Source organism: Macrobrachium nipponense, chromosome 41 (assembly GCF_015104395.2).
Source record: "Macrobrachium nipponense isolate FS-2020 chromosome 41, ASM1510439v2, whole genome shotgun sequence".
In the NCBI taxonomy this organism is placed as follows: Eukaryota; Metazoa; Arthropoda; class Malacostraca; order Decapoda; family Palaemonidae; genus Macrobrachium; species Macrobrachium nipponense.
Window position 1 is genome coordinate 49,361,827 of NC_061102.1, and position 26,831 is coordinate 49,388,657.

The 26,831-nt window shown below is 44.5% G+C and overlaps 1 protein-coding gene across 15 annotated transcripts in view; it reads left to right on the top strand.

The window, feature by feature from the left end:
* LOC135212752 (early endosome antigen 1-like) overlaps window positions 1–26,831 on the top strand; it is a 278,033-nt gene that overhangs the window by 14,611 nt on the left and 236,591 nt on the right. For 12 of the 15 annotated variants that reach the window (XR_010313979.1, XR_010313978.1, XM_064246486.1 and 9 more), the window contains exons 1-2: window positions 2,599–2,779; window positions 6,311–6,364. The exons of 1 other annotated variant lie outside the window; for it this stretch is intronic. Coding sequence is in view for 12 of the 14 variants with exons in the window: in XM_064246486.1 (XP_064102556.1) it covers window positions 2,612–2,779; window positions 6,311–6,364 (222 nt within the window). In the remaining 2 variants the exon portion in view is untranslated. Of the gene's footprint in view, window positions 1–2,598; window positions 2,780–6,310; window positions 6,365–26,831 lie in introns of those variants that run through there. 2 more of the 15 variants (XM_064246488.1, XM_064246492.1) reach the window with 2 other exon arrangements.

Consider the following 26,831-nt stretch of genomic DNA (forward strand, 5'->3'; position numbering starts at 1 on the left):
TGTGATTTATAGAATCTTTGCTTAAAATTGATTCTCCCGTTGTTTTCTATGCCAAAAAAATTTGCATATTGTATCTCATACCACTTACTTAGACTTCGCTTGTCATCGACCGTCTTCTGGTCAGTCAGCTATAGTAGCCTTCTTCTGTAAATTGTACTAGAATCACTTGCATTCACAAGAAAAGGGAAAATGACATTTGATAGGTCTATAACTCACTCAAGTATAGGTACTGAAACTGCTAATGTATTTATTTTGTTATTATATATACACAATGAAATCGGTCTATCGTTCTCCCCAGGAAGCGCTTTTTTAAACTTAGGTTCTTAAAAAAAATAATTTTTTTTTGTTATCAAAGCGGCACAGTCGAACATTTCAGATGCAAAAGAAAAGATCCTCTCAATCTAAGTTTATAGTGACGCCTTTTTTTTTTTATCACGACGATTATTCCTAACTCCAATCAGGCGCTAAGCGAAGATGATCCATAATTATCTAGATAAGAGAGTGAATTGCCAAACTTAGCGTCAAAATAATTTCCGATGCACGACTCTATTTAAGGCGTCTGTACGCTTCTATGAAACTCGTTTAAGTACACTGATAACGGTATCATTTCTTCCCTGGGAAATGCGTCCGGACTGAAAGCATAAAACACACATTCTTAACTATAATATGTACAAATATATGGCTGATACAGAGTCTTTTCAATGTTGTCTCCATTAATGTAAGCAACTGATAAAATAAACATTGTATAATATAATGTTCATTGATGTTTTTAGGGTCTTCAGATCATAACTCTGGAGCATCTTAAGGCCAAGTAAATTCAAAATAAATTTGTTGCTACAGAGAGATCACTGACATGCAACCAATATTTATGCAATATGATAAAACCAGTTTTACGCCTGTAACTGATATCTGTGTGAAGTAAATCTCTCTTTAAGCTAGGACCGCTAATCTTGTTTTCGTCGACGGCGCGCTATATTTTTTGAAACATTCTTAGGGCTGGTTTTTCTATACATCTAAAGTATCGCTCCACAATCGTTTGCTGAACTGCACGTCTTAATTATGATACCTCGTTCCATTTCCATCCATTAACAAATGGGATAACATCTGCAACTGTTTTTTGGGTCTGCTTTAGTTATATGAAGGCGTCTGCGGAACTATAAGTTTTCCCGCGCTTTTTACATAACGTCTTGCATACATGACAACAACCACTGAGAATTAATGTCCTTCGTGAACTCTTTATCTAGTCCCCTCTTTCTTTCTGCCACATCATTCGCGTCAGACTTGTCATCTCATGCAGTTTCAATCCCTCGCTCTGTAATTCGCTGCACAATTGCCACAACATGAATAATCCGCTTTCTCTGTAGCAGGACATATCTGTTCGATGTGACCAAACTTTGGCAAACGAAGCGCATGGTACTACCAAGACCACAGAGATAGTCTTGGTACTACTACATGATGTCTGTCTTTTGCATTATATGTCCTCGTTCTGGCTTTATCTTATCAGGATTTTTATGAATTAAGTCTCTGGCGAGTGGATCATATTTCAACGTATAATGTCTAATATTCGCAGCAGCCTATTTATAAAAAAAAAAAAATATTTGAAATCTTGCTTTCAGTAGTCTCGAAATCATGCAGTGCTTTTAAGACCTACCTTTTGCTCTTCATATAATTTTTTGGTCAGGTTCTTCACTTGTTTTATAGTTACGTTAAAAGAAAAAAAAAAAATACAAGTCTTGCTGGCAGCGTCATCTCTCCCCCGAGCCACATTTCAAATGAGCTTTCACCACTTTCCATTCCAATCACAAACACAATCATGGCAGCTACAATATCCTTTTATTTATTTATTTATTTGTGAATTTATCGCATCAAGACGGGCACATTTGAGTGCCCATGGAAGTTAACTGCAGCACTTACATCCTACCCTGACATTGTCCTTACACCAGTGGCGAATCTAAAAATCTTTTATTGGTGGGGAACTTAGGATTATCATATACATATATAATATATACATGTAAAGTACACACATACAGTACATATATATCAATATATTATGCATGCACGCACATATACAGAAAGTATAGTAGTAGTTGTTGTTGAAAGAATCATTGACTAAACAAATGTTTGCCCCTAATAATGATTTATTGAAAGAAAACAATGTTCTATTAGTCACATCCATGGGAAGGGGACACGGGACAAGATGCCCTCCACCCCCTCCGCCCCAACCACTTGCTCTCACAAATCTAGGAAAGAAAATAAATATCCTCGGAAGTTCTTGATCGATTAATGATACCGCTTCTGGAGTATATGAACAATTTATTTTTAAATTACGATAAATACAATTGTATCTCTATTTATTCTTTCCTCCACGGTGAGAGAGGATGGACTGAGTTAGCGAAGTTGTGTTACCTACCTGGATGCTGACTCCATTAGGCAGAGCTGGATAACCTCGACAAAGGTTCAGTTTTGAGAACCTTCTCCATTATTCTAAATTATTTTGCCGAGGAGTGGAATTAAAACGACGAATGAAAGATAGAGCGAAGCCTCTTTCAAAGATGGCGACTGACAGAATTCCTGGGCAGTCACTCCTTTCTCTTTCCGACTGGAACGTCTGATGACAGAGAGTGACAGGAGCAATAACAGAAACGTCGGCCGTCGGGACTTGTCAGTTTTCCCGAGCAAAATGTTCAAGAAATTAAGGGACAAAATCACGGAGGAAGTGCAGCAGACCTCGCTCAGGCTTCCGGTCTCTGTGCAGCAGGGCGTACAGCAGCTGACCCAGGTAAAACAGCATAACGTCAGCGGTATAACTGACGGGTGCGGCTGCTGGAACAGCTGACCCCAAGGGCTCTCTTGTGCCCTGTCGTGTTGATGGGGCACCGCCAGGCTTGGCTGCCTTGTGCCCTGTTGCATGTTACTTCTCGTGATCTCATTTATAATTTGATATTTTTAGAAATATCCTTCTGTTTGTGAAATTAATTTTACGGCCATCCAAATTCTCTGGACAGGGGTCTCGAGTAGGTTAGCTAGGTAGGTCATGCCTCCCTGGGGTTATATAGGGCTAGTAGGTATTTCGGAAGACTCTAGCCATCCCCCTCATAATAATTTAAATTTCTCGTTTATAATTTGACATTTTTGGAAATACTTTGCTGCTAGTGAAAGGCATTACCTAGTACGGCCCATCCAAATTCTCTGGACAGGGTTCTTGAAGTCCCCCCTGGGGTACTCTAGCTAGCTATATAGTATTTTGGAAGGCTCCACTCACCTCCCTCTTAATGATTAATATTTTTCGCTTTTACATTTTTAGAAATCCCCCCTCTATTTGTGAAATGCATTTTATGGCCTCCAAATTCTCTGGTCTTGAAGTAAGTGAAGTATAGTAGGTCATCCTCCCGCCCCCCACAGGTTAGCTATATACTATATTTCGAAAGGCTCCAGTCACTGCCATGTGATAATTTATATTTTTCTTGGGTAAAGCACATAAAACAAAATAATTTCTTCTTCAATGAGGTAAAAAAAATCCCCTCCTCCCTTGCCTCCCTCCATAGCTGATACGACAAAATTGTAACCAGTAAACACCCCCAGGTTTTGTTAGGTTTGTATTTTTAGGTTCTTGTAGTGCCCAATCCTAACCATTTTTGCATGAAAAACCCAAAATGGTTTTTCATGAAATAACGACTGGCTGGAGTCTTCCAAAAATTTATGCATAATTGTGTATTTGTGACATGAATTTTCCGGCAATCCAAATTCTTTGCAGAGGAGCCTTTAGATAGGTTCAGCCCCTCTGACCTAAGATAGTCTACTGTTAGCTCACTGCCATTGGGCCTGGGTAGTTTATTGGTGCTATGATTCAGTGCCATTTATATCTATCAAACAGTATTTTGTTCTATCATGATCTATTCAAAAACATTTGTCCATAGTTTACCATATGCTGTATCTAGTCTTGCCAAAAACATCTTTCATGAGATTGCAAAACAAATTTACATTAGTATATGGATATTCATTCTAAAAATGGTGAAATTACCCCATGCCTAGGCTCTGGTTTGTTCCAGTAAGAATACAAACCCACAACTTTTAGCCATCTGGAATTAGTTGCATGAAATTTTGTTAAAAGGTAGTTGCATTTATTATTGGCAATTAGATAGTAAGAATGTTTGGTTTTAGGGTTTCCCTCCACCCACAGACTGTTCCACTCACTATTCTTTTGGTTGCCAAAGAGAAGTGATGTTTTTGGTGTGGTGGATGCATATTTGATTTGCCTGTGGAGTATTTGTGGGTCAGCTGATGAAGTTCAGTTTGTTTTCTGGGGTTTCTTTGTGATTGCTGCTTTAGAATGGGGTTTCTTTGCAATTGCTGCTTTAGAAAGATACCTGTAGGGCTATTCCAAGGGAAAGTTGTGTGTGAACAGCATAGTTACCCCCAACAAAAGGGATGGTATATGTTTTGTGTCACTTGCAGCTGAGGATCCTTATTTTTTAAATTTAATTTACAGGTGCCAGAGTTGTACTTTTGATCTGAATTGTGAAGAAAGTTGTGGGTCGTGTCTATAGCAGTTGGCAGAAAAATAGGAGTGCAATTGAAAGAAGACAGAAAATGCTTGTCCATGTTGTAGGGGCAAAATACATTTCCTCTAACTCCAGTCTCTCTATTTGGTGTATTTTAGAGTATGCATGTTGTTTGCTTCTGTTTCTGGGTTTGTTCCTTCTAGTTATTTCTAGGTTTTCTATTCTGTTGGGGGAACACTTTTGTCTGAAGGAGATTCATCCCATTTCCTCTGCTTTCCACCTCTACTCCTACATTGTTAGGATTTCCTGGGCGACTAAAGCCATTTATGATTCTCATACGATCTGTTCAAATTGTAGGAGACAGGTTTGTTTGAAAGAGCATACATGTGATGTGTGTAAGGATTGGGATGACAAGTAATGGAAGTTATTAAAATCTCATTTAGATAAACTAGAGAGAGATAGAAAGAGGAAGGTGGCCCCTAGAGCTGAAAGTAGAACCTGCACCTAGATCTAGTGTTGTAGGTGATTTTGCCATTCTTTCTTCCCATGTTCCAGCCTTGTCTCCCATCCTCAGTCCCCCTAACATTGTACCATCCACTCCTGTGCCTAGTTCCCATGCTTCCGACCCGGATCCTATTGCCAGTTTTGAGTGTAGATTTGACCATAATTTTGATTTAGTGGTCAATACAGTGGTGGAATTAGGGATGTCACTAAGGGGCCTTAAGGACAAAGTGAATGGTGTTGTGCCGTTGCTAGTGGAGGAAGTGGCTGGCCGTCCCACCGGTTCTCCCAGACGAAAGTCCCTTGTCACACTCCCTGAACCTGGGAGAAGACATACTATAGGTCCAAAGGAGGCTGGTGGGGTTTGCCCACAGGCAGTCCCTCCCTCAGTTGAACCTCTTGCAAATGCACAGGTTTTGACAGACAGTTCTTTGAAAGGCGTTGCAGTTAGTGTGCATCAGTTATCTTATGACTCGGAAATGTTCAGTCCCGACAAGAGGCGGCATTGGCGGTTCCCTGGCAATTCTCGTCCTTTGAAGAGCTGTAAGGACAATGTTGACAACTCTTCACCCATTCCATGCAAATGATTAAGGATTTTTCTTTTGGGGGGTGAGGGAAGGTCATCTGCAAGAGCCGATTGTCTGTTAAAGTGAAGCATTGTTTTTTTTCTTGTCGTAAGTGACATTTATTGGAAGGTTAGCCTAGGCCTAGGTGCAATAACGACCAACATATACTTGAAAAGATTCACATTATGAAATAAGCTGATAATAAAGGTAATAAAACCATTTTGATCTTTTTGTGGAAATCCACCTTATGTATGTGCTCTGAAGGTAATGCTTTTTTCATGTTAGTTAGTTAATCAGTATACCATATAAACTATTTTTATGGTTTGTTCCCCTTTTTAATAAAACTTTTAGTACTAATGCTCTTTATTACTGTGTATTCATGCACCTTCAATAGGAAGAAACTTGTAATTTTTCCACTTGAAAAGAATGTTGGTAGCAAATTAATTCAATGCACGCAATTTGTGGTAATATTTTCCTTGAGCTAATGTGTCTTGCATTGGTTAATAATTAATCCCTGGCTTGTCAGTGTACATGCACCACTGTAAATGTATTTGCACAATGAATTTTTTTTTTCTGTTTTAACACTTGAGGTGGCCATGCTAACCATGTATGAAATGGAATTTCAAAGAATAATGCTTGTTTTCAGTGGGTAAAGAAGACATGACTTACATTTATGCTAGAAAATTGTGGCATAAGGACAAACTGTGCTCCAACTAAATATTCCCCCCCACTTACTTTCAGAGGTCTTCAACGGAGGAGTGGCTAGACAGTGTAAAAGAGGGGAGCCAATTAAGTGTAAGAAAGTTGCGTTGATTGTTTTACAGGTGCAAGGCTTTGGTTTCTGTTCTCTCTTCTGTTTCTGTAATTTCTCTTTACTGTATTCTGATAAAGATATAGTAAAAGGCCTCAATTCAATTTTGTGATGAATCAGAATAATAATTATGAAGATGCACTGAGTGTTATGAGTCATGATTTTGATTTTTCTTAATGGAGCAATAAATAAACAGTGCTACAGTTTACTATAACTAATGCTATATTGTTGATTATAGAGGAAGGCCTTTTGTCTGATGTTAGATCAGAATTCAGTGGCATAACCTGTACAATAATAACGAAAGCTGATCTCAGCGCAAGATATTGCAGAGTGATTCATATTTATGTAAAGCGTGGATTTCTTAGCTAAGCTTTAACTTCTTCTTAGCTTCATGTTGTCACCAAACCAGCAGCCAGTAAGTAATAGTAGATAGACTGTATAGTACTGTAATTGCCAGCATTTGAAATGACTAGTGAGGATGCTTGGTTTCAGCATTCAGCTGAAAAGCGCTTTGTAAGATATTGCTTAAATCATGCAAGGTTAAGTGGTTTTGGGTAATCCTTTCCTTGTTGTATTCTCTTGGTGGTTTTGCCTGTCTGGATGCTCCTTCTTTCAGTGCATTAATTAAAAGATGCAACATCATTTGTTTGAAATTTTATAATTTAAGATCAGAGTGGCTATAGCTCAGAAATTTTATGAGAAGTCTGTAATCCATCATTGTTATCATGCATGCAATGGCTGTGAATTGTTACTTGATTCAGTTTTGGTACATGATTTAACATTACCTAGAGAAGGAAATATCCCCTTCCTGATATGAATTTTAACCCTTGACTAGCCTTGTGAGAATTGAATTTTTTGGACCCAGTGGCTGATTGAACTACTTAGTGATAATTTTGACCTCCTTACTCATTACAAACTTGCCAGATGCCACAGATTCCTTGCTTTACAATATTTGATTGTTTTTAATTGGTTTCCAGCTGGGGAAAGATGAAGGTTTGTTCCGGCATGAACAACTTAAGATTTATGACCAGCCAATTTTCCAAGAAATATAAGTAAAGAAATAAAAAAAGTTTTGCATGTGAAATGTAAATCCTAAACAAAATAAAAATAGATGACTGCCATTACAGTCAATTCCTCATAACTGGCACCCTCAGGATCAAGGTTGGCATTCATTTGAATTAGCCAGTTACATGACAGATCTTCATAATTATCATAACATGTATCCTGAATTCTTATTTCATCATTCATTATCAATATACAGTACATATACCTATTTTTCATAGTTTTATTATTGTATAATTATTATTGAATAATTCATAATGTCTTAAGCTGAACAATACCCTGTGCTCATCTAACTCCAACGGTCGTGTGAGGGTACTTAAATCTATACACTGATATAGCAGATGGTAGAGAGAGACCCATCTTTCCCTCCCAGATTTATTTTATAGGTAATTTGCAGTTTACTTGCCGTCTCTCTCTCTCTCTCTCTCTCTCTCTCTCTCCAAGGGAGTGTATGTGTATACACATACACACAATATGTTTGTGTACATGTGCTTACACTGGGATAGTGCTGTTAGGCAAGAGAAATTCTGGTGCACCTCAGCTGGACATTTTATACTGAGTGCAGTACCTTGTAACCAGTTCAAGTTTTCAGTTTGCTGGTATGTTAACTTCAGAAAAACTTAACTTATAGTAAAACCAGTAATCTTGAAAAATGTAAAACACAGCATTTGTAAAGTAAATGAAATGAAAAGACTCCAATAGGCAGTCCCTGGTTAACAGCGGGGGTTCCATTCCTGAGTGCCGCTAATTGAAAATTGCCAGTAACCGAAAATCGGTGATAATTATGGAAATAAATGGCATTTAAAATGTTTTAAGCATTGATAAACTGCTTATCAGCGTCTATAAACCACTTACCAATGCCAATAAACTGTTTACCAATGCCGAAAATTGCTTACCGTTGCCGATGTCATTAGCCATGCGCTGTAAAACTGGAACCATTAACCGTCACTGCCGATTAGCAGTGACTGCTTGTAATCAATATGCTATATATCAGCTGAAGTCATGGTACGTATTTCAATGCATTTGAAACAGTCAAATTTATGCAATGCACCAAAAGCCCAGCTCATGAGTCCTGCTGCCTTATTTTTTGTACTTTTTTCAAGTTGTTTTTTGTTGTAATTTCGTTTGCAAATTTAAGCGTTCAGTGAATTTCAGTGTCAAGCTTTCCATCAGAGGCTGTGGGGAAGGAAAGACATGAGAAGAGGAGGAGACTAGGGTAGCTGGGTAGTTTAGTTTAATCTAAACACATACATACACAAATGGTTTTAGAATAGGAAAAAAAGTAGTCCATGTAAAAGCAAAAAGAAATAAGTATTTGGCACTTTGAAAAGTAAACATTCTTTTTCTGTTGCTTGCTTTTTCTCTCTCAAGTCCTGATTTAATGAGAGCTGGTGAAAAAATGTGCCAGTTGCTTGAGCATTCTGGACTTTTAAGTATATCCTGATGCAAAGGAGCTTGCTGTATATGCTTAAATGTAATAAATAAGGAAAAAATTAATTTAAGACTGATATAAAGAGTAATCTGTAATAAAGTGTAATGGCAATCCATAACAGTACTAATGCATAGTACTGTAGCACTGTACACCTGACTTTCATCAGATTGATGGTAACCTATATGTAAGCTGGGGGCTGTGTACCATGAACAAAGAAATTTATATAAGGTTTTCCCTCTATGATATTAGCTCTATAGATGATGTTGCCACACATGTTGAAGCAAAAATTACAAAGTCTATCAAAATATTTTACTTGGTTTTTGTTGGCTAATTCATGAACTGTTATTGTCTGTGGATATTTTGTTCATGTACATTATACCCACTGACATAATCATGAATTATTATTGTTTGTCAATACTGTACAATTAAAGGTAACTGTTCTGTTTTAAGCTATTTTTACATGTATTAAATCCTTAAATTAACCTAGAAAGTAGGCATGTTTGGACTATTGTCCCCCAGTAGTCCATGTATATAAGGGTCTTTATATAATAATGTATATAAAAAAGGGATTTTTGACGTAAGGAAAAATCTATTTCTGGCGATTGGCTCGTGTCGCCAGCGAAATATCCTTTAATCTATTATTTCTAGGGTAAATGTACTAACACATACCAGAGAATAAATAAAATAAAGAAAAAGGTCAGTATGACTGACTCGCTCACCCTCTAGGAGGGTGTCGGTATGAACACTAGGCGAGTGAGACCACTACCACGAGCCAAATGCCAATAGAAATCTCCCACTACAAAACCCTCCAAGAGGGGAGCCGTCCCACAGAGGGAGCAGCTCGTACTATCTACTACACCATCCCATGCTTGCGACTGCTGCGCCTCTAGTGGCCATCCTGAAGTTAGCAGACAATCTTGAGCGAAGGGATGGGTAGGGGGGGTATTTCGCTGGCGACACGAGCCAATCGCCCAGAAATAGATTTTTCCTTACGTCAAAATCCTTTTTCTGGGCTCAGCTCGTGTCGCTTGCGCGAAATCGTACCAGAGAAACAGCACAAGATTGTAAACAAAGTAAATAAGATATAATAAAACAAAATAGGTCTCAAATAAAAGATACAAAATAAAAGAATGGATATAATTGCTAACAAGATACAAGTACACAGTAAAACAAAATCAGAATATGCTTAAATTACCCTTAGATCTAATTATGTTAATAATATAAGGTAATTTACATAATACAAATAGGTACAATGATTACCTATCACAATAAATCTGTGTAACAAAACATGTATTCAAAAATAGAAATAGCAATTAGTATAAATTTACATAAATATTTGATCAATGATAAAATAAAATATCTTAGGAATGTATATGACTTAATATACAAAACCCGTAACCATTGCGTTATGATGTATCCCCTAGCATAAAAATAAGGGGATAACATCTATGAGATCAGTATGGTAATCAGATGTTAGTGTCCCTAACCAGACAAAAGGGGCACTATACAATCATAGAGCAGCTAAGACACAAGGTAAATGTTAATGAACAAGGCAGGAATAGACGAACTGTTGGGTGAGGCAGGTAGAAAGGAGGACTGAATCTTCTACTATACTCTAGCTAGCGTCCAGGGGAACTATGTTACCCGCTGCTACTGCTGGAAATTTCAGAGCTTCCAAGGACTTAAGGTAGTGACGTTTGAACACTGTCGGCGATTTCCATCCGGTATACTTCTTTAAATCAGCAAAATTCATATGTTGGAAGTAATTAATTGAGGTGGCTACTGCCCTGACATCATGTGCTTTTGGAAAGGAGTCAGGATTGGCTTGTTTGATAAAGTACAGGATTTTTTGTTGCCTGATGCCTTTTAGTGGATAAAGTACCACCTTTTTCCCTCCTAAAGAGGGGCCCCGATGAGGAAGAGGAGGTCCTGGATAGAAAGGCTCGTAAGGTTGAAACCGGACAAAGGGAAACATCTTGTGGAAGGGGTAGTACCTTCCAAGGTTCCCACCTCATCAAAGGATCTTCATTCTTTGCTAAAAAGCTACGTTCCGGAGAAAGTAGCACTTCCCCTGTGGGAAGGAATTGAATATGATCCGGATCTCTGGATAAAGCCGACAGTTCTGAAATTCTTGCTCCTGAAGCTAGGCTTAATAAAACAGAGTTTTCCTTAGGAGCATCATAAACGAGCATGTGTCATTATCGGTTTCGGAAGCCAGTTTTAGAACATCGTTTAAGAACCATGAAACTGACGTAGGCCTGACAGAGGGCCTAAGTCTAGCACATGCTTTAGGAATAGACGAGAAATAGGTATCTGTCAAGTCTATGTTAAATCCAAATTGAAATATCTTTTTCAATGCTGACTTGTTTGTCGTAATCGTGCTAGCTGCTAAACCCTTTTCAAATAAAGATCTGAAAAAGGATATAGCAGAATTAACTGTCATGATTCTGATATCTGACTCTCTCAGGAAGATTGCTAACTTTTTGACGGCAGCATCATACTGCCTCAAAGTTGAATCCCTTTTATCGGATTCCAGGAAAAGAATATTCTGAGGGTCAATATTCGCATCTCTTTTTGCCGCAAACTTCATGAAATCCATAAAGTTAGGGTTTTGAGAATCCCTGAGGAAGCGAACACAGTCTTCGTTTGTACTGACTGGGAGAGCTTGGGACTGGGATCCGAAGGGACAAGACCACCCAGTTCCAGGATCAGGGGGTACCAATTGCTCTTCGGCCAGTCTGGGGCTACTAGAGCCACTTGACCCCTGAATGTCCTGAGTTTGTCTAAGACCTTCATAAGGAGATTCACTGGAGGGAAGACGTAAATCTTCTCCCAGTTGTTCCAGTCCAGAGCCAGGGCGTCCGTGGCGTAAGCCAGAGGGTCCAGGTTGGGGGCTACATAACACGGTAGTTTGTGGTTCGCTTGTGATGCGAAGAGATCCACCTGTAGCCCTGGGACTCTTTGAAGGATCCATTGGAACGAACTCTCGTCTAGAGACCATTCCGACTCTAGGGGTATGATCGGGATAGGGCGTCTGCTATGACGTTTCTTACTCCAGCTATGTGGGTGGAGGAAAGATGCCAACTGAATTTGTCTGCCAGGGAGAAGATGGCTATCATGACGTGATTTAGATGACGTGACTGGAGCCTCCTCTGTTTATGCAATGTACTACCACTGCGCTGTCCAAGACTAGCTTTATGTGGGAGTACCTTGGTGGGCGTAATCTTTTCAGAGTCAAGAAGACTGCCATTGCCTCCAGTACGTTTATATGGAACTGACGGAACTGGGGTGACCAAATTCCTTGCACCTTTTTGACCTGGGAGTACCCTCCCCAGCCGCTTAAGGACGCGTCTGTGTGGATGGTAATCCCTGGTGGAGGGAACTGAAGAGGGACTGACACTGACAGATTCTTGACTTTTGCCCACGGCCGAAGCCGGTTCTTTAGAATCAGAGGTACTGAGGATAGCTTGTCCCTGGACCTGACATTTGCTCGAGAGCGCCAGATCCTGGTTAGATCTTTCAGTTTGGCTTTCATTAAGATGTTCGTTACTGAAGCAAACTGGAGAGAGCCGAGGATTCTTTCCTGAGCTCTCCTCGATGCTAGTTTGTGACTTAGAAATTGCTTGACTGACTTCGCTATTTCTTTCCTTTTGGTGGATGGAATCGACAGAGTGTGTGAGGATAGATTCCATTGAATGCCTAGCCACTGAAAGTTTGACTCTGGGGTGAGTCTGGACTTGGATCTGTTATCTTGAATCCTAGATATTTCTAGGAATTGGATCACTTTCAGTGTGGCCTTGTTGCATTCTTCGACTGATGGGGCCCAGATCAACCAATCGTCGAGATACGCTACTACCATAATCCCTTGAGCTCTGAGCTGTTGCACTACTACTTCCGCTAGCTTCGTGAACACCCTGGGTGCCACGTTGAGCCCGAACGGGACTACCTTGAAGGAGAACGTCTGGTCTCCTATCTTGAATCCCAGATACGGACGGAAAGTGTCTTGCAATAGGGATATGATAGTAGGCGTCTGTAAGATCGATAGAGGTGGTGACGGCCCCACGGGAAGTAAGGTCCGCACCTGTGAGATCGTGAGCATCTTGAACTTGTCGCAGCGGATGGCTAAGTTTAAGCGGGACAAGTCTAAGATTACCCTTCTTTTGTTTGAGCCTTTCTTTGGGACGCTGAACAAGCGACCTTGAAATTTTAATCTCTTGACTTTGACTATAGCTCCTTTCTGAAGGAGGTCCTCTGCGTACTCTGTCAATTCCTTGGAAGGAAGTTGACGGAAAGGTCTGGCTGGAGGTGGGTTCGTCAACCAGCTCCAACCCAGCCCTTTTGACACTATGCTCTGAGCCCACTGGCTGAAGTTCCACCGGTGGCGAAAGTGAAACAGCCTCTCCCTACCTGAAGTTCCTCATTGGTTCTGGTAACCCCCTCGACCTCCTCTGAAGTGCTTTCCCCTATTGAAGGGACCTCCCGATCCTCTCCCACGAAAGGACCGCTTACCTCTGCCTCCCTTGTTCGAGCGGTCATACTTCTGAGAAGCTTGACTCTCGAAGGCTGGATTGTAAGCTGGAGAGATGGCGTATGAGGTGGAGGGTTGAGGCTGAGGGGATATCACATAAATAGGCTGTGATTGGCCTTTAGACGTGGAGGGCTGAGCTGTCTGCACTAACGGCACTGTAGGAACTTGTTGAGGGAAGCGCGGCTGCTTCTTTTGGTAAGGTTGGAAACGTCTAGGCTTCCTTTGTCCCTTACCTTTTGGTGTCAAGTCTTGCCTTCTCCTAGCCATAAGACCCCAACGGTCCTTAAGGCTTTGGTTCAACCTCGTAGCCTCTGCTTGTACTTCCTTTACCATAGTCTCTGGGAAGAGATCTGCGCCCCAGATGTTAGAAGAAAGTAACCTATTCGGTTCATGCCGAATGGTTGCCTCAAGCAATACATGCTTCCTGCAATTTGTTCTAGCAGTGGCAAACTCGAACATGTCTGACTGCACCGTTTGAGTCAGGGCTTTGGTCATAAGCTTAAAAATTGGTTCTGAACCATAAGCCATGGTTGCTACCTCAGACATAGCCATCAGGTTGATTGACCTGGCTAGTCTTGTTTTCGAGTCAAACTCCGCTTGAATAAGACTATCCGGGAGCCTGGGCAGCTTTTCACCAAACTGCTCCATAGCACAGTCAGGTTTGAGTTTGCCAGCTGTGAAAGTGTTAGGCAAGTCCTCCATAATTCTCCAATTGACGGGAGCAACGGAGAAGTGGGGTCTGCTTCTTTCAGCTGAGGCATGGGTTCCCCTTTCTGAGCTGCTGAGATGGTCGACCTCGCTATCTTGGTAAGGAAAGGGAGCGGGGTACCTTCATCCATCGTGAAAATGGTAAAGGGACTTTTGAATGGTTGGATCTTGGTATTCGAACAGTCCATGTCGTCTAGACATCTAAGCCATTCTCGTTGGGCCTGGTCCCGAGAATAGAGGACTGTCTCCTTTGGTACCCTGTCATCTCTAACCATAGCCGAAGGCGTGAGCCTAGCGTAGCCTATGAAGGGAGGCTGTAGGCCTTCCGGGTAGAACTCGAAGTCCTCTATTCTTCGAGTTCCAAACTCCGGTATGGAGATGAGACCATCTTGGAAGGGAGCATATGACGCTACTCTCCAAGGATTGTTCATGGAGAAAGCGGGCAGCGAGTCCTACGGGGGAAGCTGAGATCCACTAGTGTTAGAGGTTGAGGGAGAGGCAAGGGGGGCTTCTCTTAGGCCGGCTATAATAGTATCCTGAGAAGTTATCCTATCCGACAGGCGAGATATCATATGTTCCATACTCGTCTTAAGGGAGCCTACCAAGTCGCCCACCTGTTGCAACAGGCCAGCATTGGTGTCCAGAGCCGGAGCTGCTGCGGAGGTGGAGGGGAGACTCTGAATAGGCACCAAAGGTAGTGGAACTGGTGATACTGCCGGGGTACGGGATTTCTCCTTAGGCTTACTCTTTGAGGACTTTGAGCCGGAGCTAGACCCTTTAGACCTGTCTGAGCCGGGATTACGAGCCGGAGACTTACGCGAAGAAGAAGACGAGGACGTCTTCTTCGAGGACGATGACGTCTTAGTCAAGGTCATATGTTTAGACTTGATCTTAGGCCTAACCGAAGCCTCTGGAGGAGTATATAACTCATCACCGGTAAAGCCTGGGAGGATGGTGAAGTTGCAGGGGTAGAAGAAACAGTCACTCCCAAGGGGGACCTTGGGTACCTGCATTACTTACCTCGACCAACAGGTCGTCTATACCTACCATAGGTTCAACATTTATATCCAGGGTTGCGACATCCGTGGAGATATCCTGGTCTTGTTCAGTCAAGGAGGCCGCCAGCTGTTGTTGGATAAAAGCAATAGAGGGGTCCGCCTCTACCGGATCGACGTATCCAGTCGCCTTGCCTCCGGGGAAGATTAACAAAGCTAAACGCTTCTCCAGAATGTAGGGCTGACCCTTGGCGGCGTTCTTGCCAAAACCTCCGACCCAGGCCCGCAGGGTAGCCAATGCCGTATCTCTTTACTGCCGGAGCCTGTAGAGAGGATATATTTTAGAATTAAGAACCACTTAAAAACTAAAACTTAGGATATAACTTAAACTAGATGCCTTTAAGTTAAAGTAATGATGAAAACTTAAGAAGTAAAAGAGGCGGAGCGGCATGCGGAGATGGAATACTTACGCCTTCCAAAAGCTGGCTCACCAGATCGTAACATATGGTACACGTCTCATGGTACCAGACCTGGATGTCCCCGTGCGGAGTCGCGCATGGAGCATGGGACCGGCAAACTTCGTGTCCACAGGGGAGGGGTCCTGAAGTGTAGCGGAACATCCCGGATGCTCACAGTTGGTGGCCTGTAAGTGGGAAGACACATGAGTATCTTAAAGGGGTAACACTTACAGACTAAGGACAAAAGAACTCCGTTACGTGGCGGAGCTCGGAAAAAATTTGGGCATAACCCTCCCTGCATGGCCTGAATAGGCTATAATCCCGGAGAGATCCGGTAACTACTAAGGGAGGGGTGGGGATGGTTTAAGAAACTTAAGATAAACTTAAAGATAACTTAAACCTACATGCAAGTAACCGGACTAGGTCCAGTGAAGCGGAGTGTAGTAACTCAGCAATACGGTACGGTTAGTAAAGACCTATTGTATGCTCCGTCCAACTATGGTGGACTATACCCTTCCGCTGGATACCAGGACTCCGATAGGGAGGAGCTCTAGTAAGGAGGGAAGGGCGAGATGACATACAGACTCGCGCTAACCCGGAGCGACAAGGAAGTAACGGAGGGGGGGAAGGCCAGAGCCCCCCACAACGCACCACCCGGCCGAGCCGAGAAGCGGAGAGGTCGGAACCAGTCAGGGACTGTCGGACTCCAGGCCCCTCCGGTGGAGGGGAAGGGGGAGGCAGGCTCGGGCATGCTGGGCGAGCAAGGACAGACCGACCCACCCCCACGCCCGATCTAAGGGACTGGCAGGCGCCTGGCTGACTCGTGATCACGTAGTGACCACGAGGCGGTAAACTAAGATACGGTAACCAAGCCTAGGCCAACCAACTGATCAGAGAGAAGCTATCGGGAAGCAACCAGAACTGAAAAGCGGTAGCATATAGGCCCATAGACTGATCAACGGTAGACTAGGCTCTACGAGCCAGGACCTAGGCTAAGCCAGACGCCAACTAACCTAACAACAACAAAACATAAAAATATAATATATAATAAAAATGAAAGAAAGAAGGTAAAATAGCAGGAGAAAAAATCCAGGAGTGTGCGACTAGCCCGAAGGCAAGTCTACCACTCAAAGCTAGTCAGGGGCCGATACAAGGAACCTGAACTAGGGTCTGGATAGAAAAAGCCTACAAAAGGTGAAATACATACATGTATAACAACTTGAGTAGACGTAATAACGCGGATAATCAAAATAGAGCGTAAAATAATAAGGGGTGTTCTAGGTATGGGAGACCAAGAACGAACCCAACATGCGGCAGGACCATGCTGCCATGCTTCCAGCCCCCGAGAACGTATCTATACCTAAAAAACAAAAAAACGGCAAATACCGTCTCGGGACGGAAAAAACTCGCTAACCGTAAATACTGAGTACTTAACTTAGCTGCTGCGATAGCTGCACGCTCCATTATAGTAAAAATCCACGAAAGGGCACAAAAAACACAGAGAGAAAATTAGCACGTGTGGCTCCTGGCGCTAACTTTAAAAGGATGGCCACTAGAGGCGCAGCAGTCGCAAGCATGGGATGGTGTAGTAGTAGTACGAGCTGCTCCCTCTGTGGGACGGCTCCCCTCTTGGAGGGTTTTGTAGTGGGAGATTTCTATTGGCATTTGGCTCGTGGTAGTGGTCTCACTCGCCTAGTGTTCATACCGACACCCTCCTAGAGGGTGAGCGAGTCAGTCATACTGACCTTTTTCTTTATTTTATTTATTCTCTGGTATGTGTTAGTACATTTACCCTAGAAATAATAGATTAAAGGATATTTCGCGCAAGCGACACGAGCTGAGCCCAGAAAGGTCTTTATATAATAATAATACGCAATAGAAAGAGTTGAAGTTTTTGTTATTTTACTTAGCAAATGCTGATTTGGTAACCACAGGTTTCAGAAGTGTTTCTTTTCTGACCTTGATCTGTATTCAGGAGATTTGTGTATGACAGTTTAAAGTGTGATGATTAGAAGATTTCTTTTCAGTCCCATATTCATTTAAGGTCGAGAGAAAGATGATGAACTAATGAGGTAATGCCATAGATATAATGAATTGGTTAATGACAGTTTTGCCATGATGCTTCAAGTTTAAAATAAAATAATAGTAATCTGCATATCAGATTATGGCTTGACACTTAGGTAAATGAAAATCACATAGCTTCTCCAGGTACAGTACAGTACAGTTTCATACAATGAACTTACCTGTCAGATATATACTTAGCTAAGACTCCGTCGTCTCCGACAGAAATTCAAATTTCGCGCCACTCGCTACCGGTAGGTCAGGTGATCTACCTGCCTGCCCTGGGCGGCAGGACTAGGAACCATTCCCGTTTTCTATCATATTTTCTCTGTTGCCGGTGGTATCAACATTGTTGTTACTACCTCCTGACTGGAATTCGCTTTTCAAGACTTTTTTTTGATCATCTATATTGGATTTCTTGGTGACGTACTGGATCGTTGTTTTGGCATTCGCTACTGTGGACTGGATTTGGACTTGCTTTTGATTTTTCTGATAGAATGTCTGATTCAAGTGTTAGTGTGAGTGTGTGTGTGAATGTAGGCTGCAAGGTGAGGATACCGAAGGCTTCGGTTGATCCTCACACTGTATGTCGTAAATGTAGGGGGTTTGACTGTTCTTTGGCTAACACCTGTATTGAGTGTGAAAAGTTGAATGCTAATGAATGGAAGACTCTAACTTCTTACTTGAAGAAGTTAGAGAGGGATAGAATTAGACGGGCTGCACAAAAGAGTGTGAGTACAAGGCCTATTGAGCCTTTTTCTGAGTCTAACTCTCCTTTTATTAATGAATATGATTCTCCCTATGTATCTGAATCCTCACAGGCTTTGCATTCGGATTCGGCTTCGGAAATCGCCAATCTGAAGGCTACTCTTCGTAAAATGAAGACAAAGATGGCGGCCATGCAAGGTAAGGCAAGTGATTGTGAATTACTTAGTGAAGTGAGTGTTCCCAGTGTTGTGGAGGGGGCGTCTGACCGTCCCTGCGATGCTCCCAGGCCTAGACCTCTTCCAAACTCACATACCCAGAGGAGTAGGAAAGTCGAAAGTCGTACGGAGGTTGTGGGGAATCCCCAACGGTCAGGCGTCCCTTCAGCAGGTTCTGTTTCGTTACAGTCTGCTCAGGACCGCTCTAATAGAAGCGTCCTACGAGATTGTTTCTCGTCGTCCGGTTCTCCTTCACCTAAACGAGGGTGGAAGGACTCGGATCTTTCTAGGCCACTGAAAAGGCATTGGAAAGAGCGCGCGTTCGACTCGAGCCCGGAACGCTTCTCGGAGGAAGCTCCTTCTTCTATCAAGAAGGCTAAGCTGGTTTCGACGCCTCCTCGAACAGTATTTGAGGATCGCACTCCCTTCGAGTTCTCCTGCTTCTTCTATTGAAGAGGACGCTGGTGTGGCTTCCAAGAGGATATTGCTTGCAGTTACAAGAGCAGATAGCCTCTTTGGTTGGAGTTCTTTCGAGGGATCCCCCTCGCAAGAAGGACGCTAGACTTCCATATTAAGAAAGTCTCGTCTTCTTTCACCCGGCCAGACGTGAAGCGTCCTCCCAGAACATGGGACGTCTTCCAGGCGCGAAGAGTCGTGCAAGCGTCAGGAGCTATCCGAGCGAGTTGCTCTAGATAAGGATACGCTCAGGCGCGAGGCGCCAGCCAGGCGCGAGGCGCCAGTTAGGCGCGAGGATTCAGCCAAGCGCGAGGCGCCAGCCAGGCGCGAGGATTCAGCCAAGCGCGGAGACGCCAGCCAGGCGCGAGGAGTCAGCTTTGCGTGAGGCGCCAGACACCGCGAGGCGTCCAGCCAGGTGCGAGATGCCAGCCAGGCAACAAGCTCCAGCCAAGCGAGAAGCGCCAGCCAAGCGCGAGGCGCAAGACAAGCGCAAGGTGCCAGACAAGCGCGAGGCGCCAGCCAAGCGCGAGGAGCTTTCCAGGCGTGAGAAGTCAAACAGACGCGAGACTTCTTTTAGACTTGAGAGAGAGTCTGTTCACTCTATGAGTCCCTCTCCTAGTAGGAGCTTGTCACCAGTAGAGAGAGAACGGGATGAAGATCCTCTCGTTTTTCAGGCCGATTCTCCACAAGGTGTAGAAGGAGATTCGGAAGAAGAGGGTAACGGTAGAGAAGGAGTCTCTAACTATAGAGTTCTGACAGACCTTCTTTTGCAGGAATACGGAGATTCTTTGACTCCTGCGGCTCCTCCTTCGCCTCGATCACTGTTTTCGAGTGCGGTTGTACCAAAGTCTTCGTCGGTCTTGAAGATGAGACCTACGATCTCTATGAAGAGAGCGCTACAGTCTTTAGACAAATGGATGTTGTCAAAGAAGGATCTGGGCAGACCTACGATATCTATGAAGAGAGCGCTACAGTCTTTAGACAAATGGATGTTGTCAAAGAAGGATCTGGGCAGAACCACCTTCTGTATGCCTCCAGCCATACTTTCTGGCAAGAGAGGTTTCTGGTACCTGAACTGGGGAGAACATGGGCCTTTCTCTCCCAGCGGCAGCCGAAGCGGACTTTTCAACCTTGGTTGATTCATCACGGAGACACGCTTTGAATAGAGCTCGTGTGTCTTGGGCGATTTCGAAAGGTTCATCTCCTCAAGGGCCTCTTCCATATTTTGGAAGTGTTTAATTTCCTAGACTGGTCCCTTGGGGTGATGTCTAAGAAGGCTCATGACTCGGAAGGTCTAGACCCCGAAGTCATTCTGAGTATTCTTTCTTGTATTGACAAGGCAGTACAAGACGGATCAGGGAGCTCTCCTCTCTTTTCGGAGCGGTACTCCTTAAGAAGAGGTAGTAATTTTTAGTTCTTTCCTAACCAAGGCGGTTTCTCCCTCACAGAGCAGCAGCCCTGGTTTTCGCTCCCATGTCTGACTTCTTGTTTCCTTCTCAGTTAGTGAAGGACATTTCTCGATCACTGACTGAGAAGGCGACACAGGATCTTCTCCTGCAAACTGCAAGGAAGAAGAGACCCCTTGTTTCGGTTGACAAGAAAGGACCGACTTCTACGGTTTAGCCCTTTCGAGGAGGCCCTCTCTCCAGAGCTCCCTCTAAGAGAAGAGGTCCTGAGAGGAGAGGAAAGCTTCTTCCCGTCCCCTTTAAGAAAGGGAAGTGATACAGACAACCTCCAAACACCAGTGGGTGCCAGGCGTTCTCGAATTTGCAGACGCTTGGTCACTCATAAACTCGGATGCCTCTTCGATGTCCATAATCAGGAAGGGATATCTTATCCCCTTCCAGGACAGTCCTCCCCTAAAAAAAACTAAAAAATTCCCCCCCGACCATTCCGCGGGAACTGTCAGCTAGATACAGGGACCCTGTACTGAGGGATACTCTTCGTCTGATGGTGAATCAAATGTGGGACAAAAGAGCTATAGAATTAGTTTCTAGAGCAAAACTCTCCGGGGTTTTACAATCGGCTTTTCCTGGTTGCGAAAGCCTCGGGGGGCTGGAGACCAGTACTAGTGTCAGCGCTCTGAACAAGTTTGTTCTAAAGGAGAAGTTCTCTATGGAGACTTCGGCCTCAGTCCTGGCGGCTTTGCGTCAAGGAGATTGGATGGTGTCGCTGGAGTCTCCAGGACGCCTATTTTCCAATGTCCCGATTCACCCTTCGTCGAAGAAGTACCTCCGTTTCATGACGGGGGGAAGGATCTTTCAGTTCAGGGCCTTGTGTTTCGGCCTGTCCACAGCTCCTCAGGTTTCTTTCAACAAACCTGATGAAGAATGTGGCGAGGTTTCTTCACCTCAAAGGCGTCAACATCTCTCTATATCTGGACGATTGGCTCATCAGGGCCAGAACAGAGAGACAGTGTTTGGAGGACCTTTCTTGGACCCTAGATACCTGATAAAGGCGTTGGGACTACTCGTGAACCTCGAGAAGTCACAGCTGATTCCCAGACAGAACTTGGTCTATCTGGGGATTCAGATGGATTCTCGGGGTTTTCGAGTATTTCCTTCGCAAGAGAGAATCGTGAGAGGCTTGGAAAAAGTCTCTCTCTTCTTAGGGAAAGAACGGACTTCGGCGAGGGAATGGTTAAGCCTTCTAGGGACCCTTTCCTCGCTCGAACAGTTCTTTCCTCTAGGAAGACTGCATCTTCGTCCTCTTCAGTTTTTCCTAAGGAGATCTTGGAACTGGAAGACGGGACTTCTCTCCGACAGTTTTCTCCTTCCAATGGAGATGAAACCACACCTGCAATGGTGGTTGTCCCCTCTAAAAGAGAACAAGGGAATTTCTCTGGAAGTTCCGAACCCAAGCCGAGTGTTGTATTCAGACGCATCGGAGAAGGGTTGGGGAGCAACACTAAGGGAACGAGAGAAGTGTCAGGCACCTGGAAGGCAGCACAGGTGTCCTGGCACATAAATTGCAAAGAACTTCTAGCAGTTCACTTGGCGCTAAAGTTCTTCGAACCCTTTGTGACAAACAGTGTGGTCTAAGTGAATGTGGATAACACTACAGCCCTGTCCTACATTCGGAAGCAAGGAGGAACGCACTCCGTGTCTCTATACGAGATAGCAAGAGATCTGCTAATTTGGACCTCACAGAGGAACATCTCCCTCCTGACAAGATTTGTTCAGGGTACGAGAAACGTCAGGGCGGACAGACTGAGCAGGAGAAGCCAGGTCCTTCACACAGAATGGACTCTTCATTCAGAGGTGTGTCAGAGTCTTTGGGATCTTTGGGGCACTCCTCACGTAGATCTGTTCGCCACATTCCTTTCCAAAAGGCTGGAAGTCTTTTGTTCAGTGGTGGAAGACCCAAGAGCTCTCGTGGTCGACGCCTTCCTGCTAGACTGGTCTCATGTGGACGTGTACGCTTTCCCCCCTTTCAAAATCCTGGGACAAGTGTTGAGAAAGTTCGTAGCGTCCAACGGGACAAGGATGACCCGGATAGCCCCGTTTTGGCCAGCACAAGATTGGTCAGACGAAAGGAACTTGAGAACTACATCCAGGTTCCAGCTGGGAGGAGTTAGTTCCTTAGATTTTGTCGTTTCAAACGATCTAATAAAGTCGTGCAGATCTTTATTCTCAGCAATCTCTAGGCCTCTGTTTCTGAAGACTGCCGAAAGCATGCTCCTGTATCCTCTGATCGTCGATACAGATAAGTGAGAGACCTCTCTCAAGAACAAAAGGAAATCAGCGATTTCGGTTATAGAGGTACTGGAGGAGGACAACTTCTTAGACTTACACCACCTTCTGAATACCTCCCACTTCGACTGATAGACTCGTCTAGTGGAAGCTCTGCGGGCTCTAGCGATAGCGCTTGCAGCTTCGCGAGAAAAACAAAAATCGTTCTGACAAGTCTTTCGATAGTCGAAAGGCAGTCAGCGCGAGAGCGGGGAGGTTTTGATGAAACCTCTCGAAGTGTGGCTGTCTGAGAAGATCCATCCTTTTTGGAAGGGATCTTGGGAAGTCTGCATTTACTTCCTTTTTGCAACTAATCAAACCATGCCATGGTGTGTCTGATACTCGATGTCAAACACCTTAAATGTTACTTCATCTCAAACCTCTCATCGAGTGCTGCCACATTTTTGTTTACCATTGGTTCACTGAGACACTCAAAAAGCATGGTATAATTCTCTTTGCCCCGTCCATGAAGGTGGCATGCAACAACTTAATGTTGTCCTAAGAATGTGGACATGTTCGGGCCATGTCTCCTGTACAGCATTCAGCATTGACTGCTACAGCTCATTTCGGGCATGTAGTCAACTGCATCTTTCACTTCAAGTTTCCTGTTGAACTCTTTCAGAATTAAGTCAGGTTAGCATCAACAAAGTAGGCCATCTCCATTGTCTGCTGTTGGATGTACTACACCTAGATGGAAGTGGGAGAGAGGACTTCTTAGTTCATAGGTTGGATGAGAGGTGGTGTTAGCAGACATAACAACACATGTTCTCATACTATCGTCCATAATACTGAAGTGATTGGGAGTGTTATGAATGAGGAGGAATGATCAGATATGGTTTTTAAAATTTTATATACTTAGGGCTGGAAAAACATAGGCAACCATAGTTTTGTTCATGAAACTTACCTGTCAGATATATATATAGCTGTATTCTCTGAAGTCCGACAGAATTTCTAAAACTTACGACACACGTAGTGGGAGTTAGGGTGGTTAGTGACCCCCATTCCCCCGCCGCTGGGAGGCGGGTATCAGGAACCATTCCCATTTTTCTATCAGATTTCTTCTGTCGCCGGTGTCGTAAACATCTGTTTACACACCTCCGCCTCAGGATTTTGGAAAACTTTTCATTGCTTGAGTATCCTCTTGACTTTTTGGTTTTTTGATTGGATCGATAGCTTGGCATACGTGATTTGGACTGTTTTTTGAATTTGGCTTAGATTTTTTCCTTAAATATGTCTGGATGTAGTTCGGCTAGCGCCAGGGTGTGTTCGAAAGTGGAATGCAAGGTTAGGCTTCCTAAAGCCTTGGTTGATCCTCACACGTTGTGTAAGGGGTGTAGGGGGCAAGAGTGTAAATATGATTTGCGCTGTAATGAGTGTGAAAGCTTGGATGATTTACAATGGAAGACGTATGAATCCTACGTAAAGAAGTTAGAACGTGATAGGATTAGGAGGTCTTCCTCCAGGAGTAAGTCGGGTAGCAGACAGGGTATTAAGGTATCCCCTTCTAACCCTCCTTTAGATTTTGTGTCTCCTAACCCCGTAGTGTTGCCTTCGGGCCCTCAAGTGGTGTCTGCGGAGGGTAATGCCCTTTCGCTTATTCTGGATTCATTGAAGACGCTTGAATCTAAAGTGCTTGCCCTTGAAAACAGGCAAAATAAGTGCAGTGATAGTGCCCCTAGTGAAGTGGAGGGGGCGTCAGATCGGCCCTATAGCGCCCTGCTGGGAGGGACCTCTTGCCGGACTCCCAGGACTCAGGGAGAGGCATGTCGAAGGCCGAAGGAGGGTTACGGGGAACCCCACCGATCTGGCGTCCCTTCAGCAGTTTCTGTGGACGCTTCTTCCCAGGCTGCTAAGGAGCGTGCTCGAGCACGTATCCTGAAGGATTGTTTCTCGTCTTCCGACGCGTCCTCCCCGCGCAAGGGGTGGGAATCTCGTTCGGATTCGCGACCTTTGAAGAGGACTCTTCAAGAGCTTGACGCTTCACGTCATGCTTTGTCTGAGTGGCATTCTTCTCCGGAAAGCATAGCTTTTCCGCCCCAGAAGAAGTCTAGGACGTCATCCGACGATGACGCCCGCGAGCGCCCCAGTCGCTCTAGAGCCAAGGCTGTTCCTGGGAGAAGGAAGAAGGCGTCCCCTCGCCCCTCTCCTTCTCACAAGCGCAGCTCGTCTCCGCGTAAGGAGACATCTCAGACGGAGATCATCATTGCGATGCAGCGGCAACTAGACGCTTTACTGAAGCAGAAGGAGACGGTACCTCGTCGAAGGAAAAGACGATAGACTGCCTATCAAGAGAACTAAGCAGTCTTCTCCAACGGCTCCTTTTTCGTCCCCGTCTTCTGATTTTTCGCCCTCTAGACGTCGTTTTGTTCACCAGGGTTCGTCTAGAGGTGACGTTAGACGCCAGGTTAGAGAGAGTTCTCTGCATGCTCCTCTCTCTTCCCGTAGAGAGGACGCTCGGCGTTCCGACTTCGACGCTTCTGCTGACGACGATTTTGTAGCTGTCGGACGGACTTCTATGCGTTCGGCCCCTCTTCGACATGACAGTGTTGACGCTAGTCGGGCAGTTGATCAAGTTTCTTCGCGGGACGTTCGTAAGGACGCTTCGCGGGACGTTAGAAGAGTCTCCTTGATGGACGCTCCGTTGGACGCTTCGCTGGACGCTCGGTCGGACGCTGATTTGGACGCTCGAGAGAACGCTACGTTGGACTCTCAGATGGACGCTCGTAGACGTTCTGGTAAGACCTCTGTGGACGCGAATGTGGAAGTTCGCTGTCACTCGGATGTTGTTCCCGAGACTTTGGCACGTTCGCCTCTAAAGGTGATCCCTGATCCTGTGACTGTTAAGGATCCGTTACCCTCGTCTTCTCTTCATCGTTCGGATAGGAGGCTTGGAGCTAAAGGACTTCTGCCTCTTCCTTCGAACTTGCACTCGGGTAGGGAAGAAGGAGAACTTAGCGGTTCTTCGGAGGAGTTTGATGAAGAACAACCTGCTACGTCTGCTTCATCAGATTATCAAGTTTTGGCACGACTACTTCGTGATTCGTTTGGCGATACTTTTCAGCCTGCTGCTCCTCCTTCCTCCTCCTTCTCAGTTTTTTTTCGTCGTCGAAGACAAGCAAGTCTCCAGGTTTCGTGAAGATGAAGACGTCGTTATCTACTAGAAGAGCTTTCCGGAAGGTTAACGCCTGGATGGAGTCTAGGAAAGCAAAAGGAAGGACTACTTTCGCCCTGCCTCCGTCTAGACTTAGCGGTAAGGCAGGGATGTGGTATGAGACAGGCGAGGAATTAGGATTGAAGGTTCCTACGTCTGCTCAAGGTGATTTCGCCAGCGTGGTTGATGCCTCAAGGAGGGCCCTTTTAGCCTCAGCTGAGTCCAATATCTTGGACGACTTCCGAACTGGACCATCTTTTGAAGGGACTGTTTAGGTCCTTAGAGGTATTCAACTTCTTAGACTGGTGTCTTGGAGCCTTAGACAACCAATCTCGTAAGCCAGACTCGATCAGCTTGGGGGGGAGCTGTCCAGTGTATTGTCATGCATGGACAAGGCCGTCAGGGATGGCTCAGAGGTAGTTAGCCTCTCATTTTTCAGCAGGGGTTCTTAAGAAAAGGTCGCTTTATTGCAACTTTGCGGCTAAGTCTGTCTCTCCCGCACAGAGGACAGAACTTTTGTATGCTCCCTTCTCGAGTCATCTCTTCCCCCAAGCTATGGTGAAGGATCTGGCAGTTAGTCTGCAAGAGAAAGCCACACAAGACCTGTTGGCTCAGTCTTCGAGACGTCCGGCTGGCCCTTCAACGTCGTCAGGAACCCAACCGTTTAGAAAGCAGAAGCCCTTTCGTGGAGGGACTTCCGCTAGATCGTCTCCTCGAGGAAGAAGCCTTCCTAGAGGTAGAGCCCTTCCAAGTCTAGGGGCAAGAAGTGAGAGATCGTGCCTTCAGTCACCGGTAGGAGCCAGGCTGCAGTTGTTTGCAGAAGCCTGGAGAGTAAGAGAGGCAGACACCTGGTCTCTCGACGTCATAGAGAAGGGTTACAAGATCCCTTTCATAAAGCCGCCCCCGTTGACTTTCCACTCCCAGGGACTTGTCCCCATCGTATCCT